The sequence below is a fragment of the Tupaia chinensis genome, unplaced genomic scaffold, assembly GCF_000334495.1.
Source record: "Tupaia chinensis unplaced genomic scaffold, TupChi_1.0 Scaffold140355_1, whole genome shotgun sequence".
Classification (NCBI taxonomy): domain Eukaryota; kingdom Metazoa; phylum Chordata; class Mammalia; order Scandentia; family Tupaiidae; genus Tupaia; species Tupaia belangeri.
Genome location: NW_006200232.1, coordinates 94,693 through 99,920, shown reverse-complemented (window position 1 = coordinate 99,920; position 5,228 = coordinate 94,693). Strand labels below are relative to the sequence as shown.

At 43.2% G+C, this 5,228-nt stretch overlaps 1 protein-coding gene across 1 annotated transcript in view; it reads left to right on the top strand.

The window, feature by feature from the left end:
* Positions 1-5,228, top strand: part of HCLS1 (hematopoietic cell-specific Lyn substrate 1) — a 35,879-nt gene that overhangs the window by 17,653 nt on the left and 12,998 nt on the right. Inside the window, exons 4-5 of the mRNA XM_006162620.3 lie at positions 809-938; positions 2,347-2,457. Coding sequence (XP_006162682.1) covers positions 809-938; positions 2,347-2,457 — 241 coding nt within the window. The remainder of the gene's footprint in view (positions 1-808; positions 939-2,346; positions 2,458-5,228) is intronic.

The window sequence follows — 5,228 nt, the reverse complement described above, 5'->3', positions numbered from 1 at the left end:
GTTTCTTTTTCTTGAAGTAAGCATTGGTAAGGTGCTTTGGAATTTTTACTTCGCTAATATCAATTTTTGTGGAGGTGGCAATGACAAATTTCTGGTGTGTTCTATGCAGTGGAACTCGATTGAGAACCAGTGGTCCAGTTACAAGTAGCAAGCCACTGCTCAGCTGCTTCAGGAAAACCACTCTCTTGCCTCTGTGGCATCCAGTGAGGATGCTCAGAATGGTCCCAGGAGTGATGCTAGCTTGCAGCTCTCTCACATGCTGACTGAAGGGTTTTTTGCCGTGGATCAACAGCTTTCGAGGCACATCTTCAGTAGGATCATACCTAGGCATTTTGCACAGTTTAACCACCCGAGTACCACCATTCTTGTCTCCACCAGCTGGTTTTGTGACAGTCGCAAGAACCTTCTCCTTCTTTTTCTCTTTGATCCTGGATTTCGTGCTGAGTATTTCCTCTTCTACATGGCCTTCCTGGAATACATGGAAGACCGGGAGTATCTGCCCATGCTCCAGACTAGGACGGAGTTTCAGCTGCAATGGGGCTTCCCCTTCTTGGGCTTTTTAGCCTTTTTAACCTTGCCACTGGCATCAGCCTTCTTGGCTTCAGGTTTCTTCTCCTTAGTATCCTGCTTTGCAGCTTTATCGCCTGCCATCTTGTATAGTGAGAAAGAGCACCAATCTCTTACTTTCAGACTCACCATATTTTGGGGGCTTAATTTATTGCTAAAAAGGAACAGACCTCAAAATCACCACTCTTCTGGGAAGGGAGGTTCATTGACTTCTTTATGCTTGGTATGTGGTTACTTCCAGCATCCACCAGCTGAGGAGCAAGGTGTCAGAAGAGCATGATGTTCTCAAGAAGAAAGAGATGGAATCAGGGCCCAAAGCATCCCATGGCTATGGAGGTCGGTTTGGAGTAGAAAGAGACCGAATGGACAAGGTGAGTTGAAAGGGATAGATTTGTTTAAAAACAAAAACAAAAACAAAACAAAGCAAAGCAAAGCAAACAAAAGATAGAAGAACTCAGTTATTGCTTTGATGGTTAAAAACTTGTTAGAAAAGTACAGTATTGGGACCAGTAGTTAGCGTAATGGCTATGTCGCTGGACTCCCACATAGTTGACCGTGGTTTGAGTCCTGGACTCAGTGACTTAAACTCATGCCAGGCACATGTGCGTGCATGCCCAAGATCCTGAGAGGAGAATGGAGGAGAATGGATTGTGGTGTGACCATCCTCCCTGAGGGGTGCTTTCTCGCTTTCTGTCTGTCTGTCTGGCGAGCACATGAGCGCACGTGCCCTTTAGCAAAAACCTCACAAACAAACAAACAAACAAACAAAACAAAAAAAGAAAAAGATAGAAAGAAAATACAGTATTCATATGGGCTCATAGAATGTCTGTGTATTATTGTGTCCAATTTTTTCTGATCTCTGCACATAAGATGTAAATGGCAGCAAATGGAAGTCCAGATATTAGCATGTTGGCCTATCATAGCCCCAGTCATCCTGTAACTTCTTTTTTCTTTAAGAATTATTTATTTTATTTTATTTTATTTATTATTTTCATTTTTAAATTTGACCAGAGAGAGACAGAGAGAGAGAGAGGGAAAGTGAGAAAGCAAGCCACCAGGTCTAGGACTTGAACCTTTTTTGACCATGTGGGAGTCTAGCACCTCAACCTCCACACCACCTGCTGGCGCCGTTACCCTGGAACTTCTATACAAAGGAGACAGGGAGCAAGAATGAAGGAGAGAAAATCATTGACTGCTTTTATGTGTTGTGTCTATGTTACAAATGTCATTATTTTTATTGTATTATTTTACTGTAAATTATTGATCTTTATGTTAGCATATTAATATAATTGTTAATATATGCTAATGTATTAATATAATTATTAATAAAATATTTACATTGTAAAAAGTTTAGAGTTGGGACCAGCATGGCTTTTTTAGTGAAATATTCAGTCCCAGCCATGGTGTCCAGTCAGCCCGTTTGGTCTCTTCCACATAAGACTCTCACCTTGTTTTGATGCACAAAGCCCTTATTTTAGCTCTTTTTGTTTCTGGTTTAAACATTGCTCTGCCCGGTCTCTTCTCTTTGGGCCCCAGCCCATCCCATGGGGGTTTTCTGAATGATGGCCGCCTAATGGCATTAGAAAAGGATCTGGCTGTGCAGGGCTCCGGAAAAAGTCACCTTGCCCTCCTATCATGTGCTCCTTAGCGCCCCTGTCCGAGGCTACAAGTCTGACTCACAGTGGAATTTCTTGTGTCCTTACATCCCATTCCATCTCTGTATCTATATTTTCAAGGTCATTTTTATCTCTTCACTCACTTTGTCCTGATTTTTCTCAGAGTGCGGTGGGCCATGAGTATGTTGCGGATGTGGAGAAACACTCTTCTCAGACCGATGCTGCCAAAGGCTTTGGGGGCAAATACGGAGTTGAGAGAGACAGGGCAGACAAGGTAAGTGACAATTTCTTCCCAGGCCACCCATCTGAGATGGCATAGGCCTTACCAGGCTTGCTCCCGAATGTAGGCCTGTGATTCCCTGGTGGAAGGGTGGGCAGTGAAGGCTGAGGACCCAGTCTCATCAGGAGGGCAGCTCCCAGCACCTCCCTCAGTGAGTTCCTCCTCCCCCAGTTGGAGGTCACATGCTAGGCTGAAAGCAGGTTTTTAAATACGGCAGAGTCTCAACCTCTCTCAGGAATTCCTCAGATGCTCGCTTTTATGATACCTTTATGCATGAAGAAGAAAGAGAGAATTTCCAAGGCTGCTCTTTTGGCATAGCTTCAAAATCTTAGAAATACATATACGTTCCAGGAAAATGGAGATAACCAGTCTAAATATCTACCACAGCAGCAAATGACCACGTAAAAAGATAGAAAGAAAATACAGTATTCATATGGGCTCATAGAATGTCTGTGTATTATTGTGTCCAATTTTTTCTGATCTCTGCACATAAGATGTAAATGGCAGCAAATGGAAGTCCAGATATTAGCATGTTGGCCTATCATAGCCCCAGTCATCCTGTAACTTCTTTTTTCTTTAAGAATTATTTATTTTATTTTATTTTATTTATTATTTTCATTTTTAAATTTGACCAGAGAGAGACAGAGAGAGAGAGAGGGAAAGTGAGAAAGCAAGCCACCAGGTCTAGGACTTGAACCTTTTTTGACCATGTGGGAGTCTAGCACCTCAACCTCCACACCACCTGCTGGCGCCGTTACCCTGGAACTTCTATACAAAGGAGACAGGGAGCAAGAATGAAGGAGAGAAAATCATTGACTGCTTTTATGTGTTGTGTCTATGTTACAAATGTCATTATTTTTATTGTATTATTTTACTGTAAATTATTGATCTTTATGTTAGCATATTAATATAATTGTTAATATATGCTAATGTATTAAAATAATTATTAATAAAATATTTACATTGTAAAAAGTTTAGAGTTGGGACCAGCATGGCTTTTTTAGTGAAATATTCAGTCCCAGCCATGGTGTCCAGTCAGCCCGTTTGGTCTCTTCCACATAAGACTCTCACCTTGTTTTGATGCACAAAGCCCTTATTTTAGCTCTTTTTGTTTCTGGTTTAAACATTGCTCTGCCCGGTCTCTTCTCTTTGGGCCCCAGCCCATCCCATGGGGGTTTTCTGAATGATGGCCGCCTAATGGCATTAGAAAAGGATCTGGCTGTGCAGGGCTCCGGAAAAAGTCACCTTGCCCTCCTATCATGTGCTCCTTAGCGCCCCTGTCCGAGGCTACAAGTCTGACTCACAGTGGAATTTCTTGTGTCCTTACATCCCATTCCATCTCTGTATCTATATTTTCAAGGTCATTTTTATCTCTTCACTCACTTTGTCCTGATTTTTCTCAGAGTGCGGTGGGCCATGAGTATGTTGCGGATGTGGAGAAACACTCTTCTCAGACCGATGCTGCCAAAGGCTTTGGGGGCAAATACGGAGTTGAGAGAGACAGGGCAGACAAGGTAAGTGACAATTTCTTCCCAGGCCACCCATCTGAGATGGCATAGGCCTTACCAGGCTTGCTCCCGAATGTAGGCCTGTGATTCCCTGGTGGAAGGGTGGGCAGTGAAGGCTGAGGACCCAGTCTCATCAGGAGGGCAGCTCCCAGCACCTCCCTCAGTGAGTTCCTCCTCCCCCAGTTGGAGGTCACATGCTAGGCTGAAAGCAGGTTTTTAAATACGGCAGAGTCTCAACCTCTCTCAGGAATTCCTCAGATGCTCGCTTTTATGATACCTTTATGCATGAAGAAGAAAGAGAGAATTTCCAAGGCTGCTCTTTTGGCATAGCTTCAAAATCTTAGAAATACATATACGTTCCAGGAAAATGGAGATAACCAGTCTAAATATCTACCACAGCAGCAAATGACCACGTAAAAGAGCTAGTTAGGGTTAAAATGTTTTTAAGGGCAAATGTTACTTTTCTTATGATTTAGCATCAAATTCTGAAGTCTAGGTATTTGTAAAGACTCCCTTGTATGAAACAATAGTAGTTTTAGGGGCCGGCAGGTCGTGTGGTGGTTAGGGTGCTGGGCTCCCCCATGGCCCACCTCCATCTGAGTTCTGGACCTGGTGGCTTGCTTTCTCACTTTCCTTCTTGCTCTCTTTGTCTCTCAATGAGAATTAATAATAACAATAACAATAAATAGACTTAAATAATTCTTTGAAAAAATAGTTTTACTTATTTTTTTTTAAAGATTTTTTATGCTTATTTATTTATTTCTTCTGGGTGAGGGGGATGGAGAGAGAGACAGAGAGAGACAGCCTCTCTACTGGGGTCCTAAGCCGCCATCCATCCCCAGCCTCAGCCAGTCCCAGATCATGGGCATGTGTGGGCCTAGTGTACCCATGACCTCCCGACATAAACTCAGAACTTTGCCATTTGAGCCAGTCTCACAGAGCATCAAGTTTTATCACTGCACCACCATCTGGTCCCTCCCAACAAAGTAGTTTTCGAGAGAAAAAAAAGTATGGTATGATTACAGGATGATACAGTGGATAAGAGAACAAGGTTGATAATTCATTGATGTTGGGAACCAGCAGTTAGCGTAATGGCTATGTGGCTGGACTCCCACGTAGTTGACCACGGTTCGTGTCCCAGACCTGGTGACTTAAAACTCATGCTGGGTGCGTGTGCATGCATGCCCAAGATCCCGAGAGGAGAATGGAGGAGAAGGGATTGCAGCGTGGCCATCCCCCCTAGGGGGTGATTTCTTG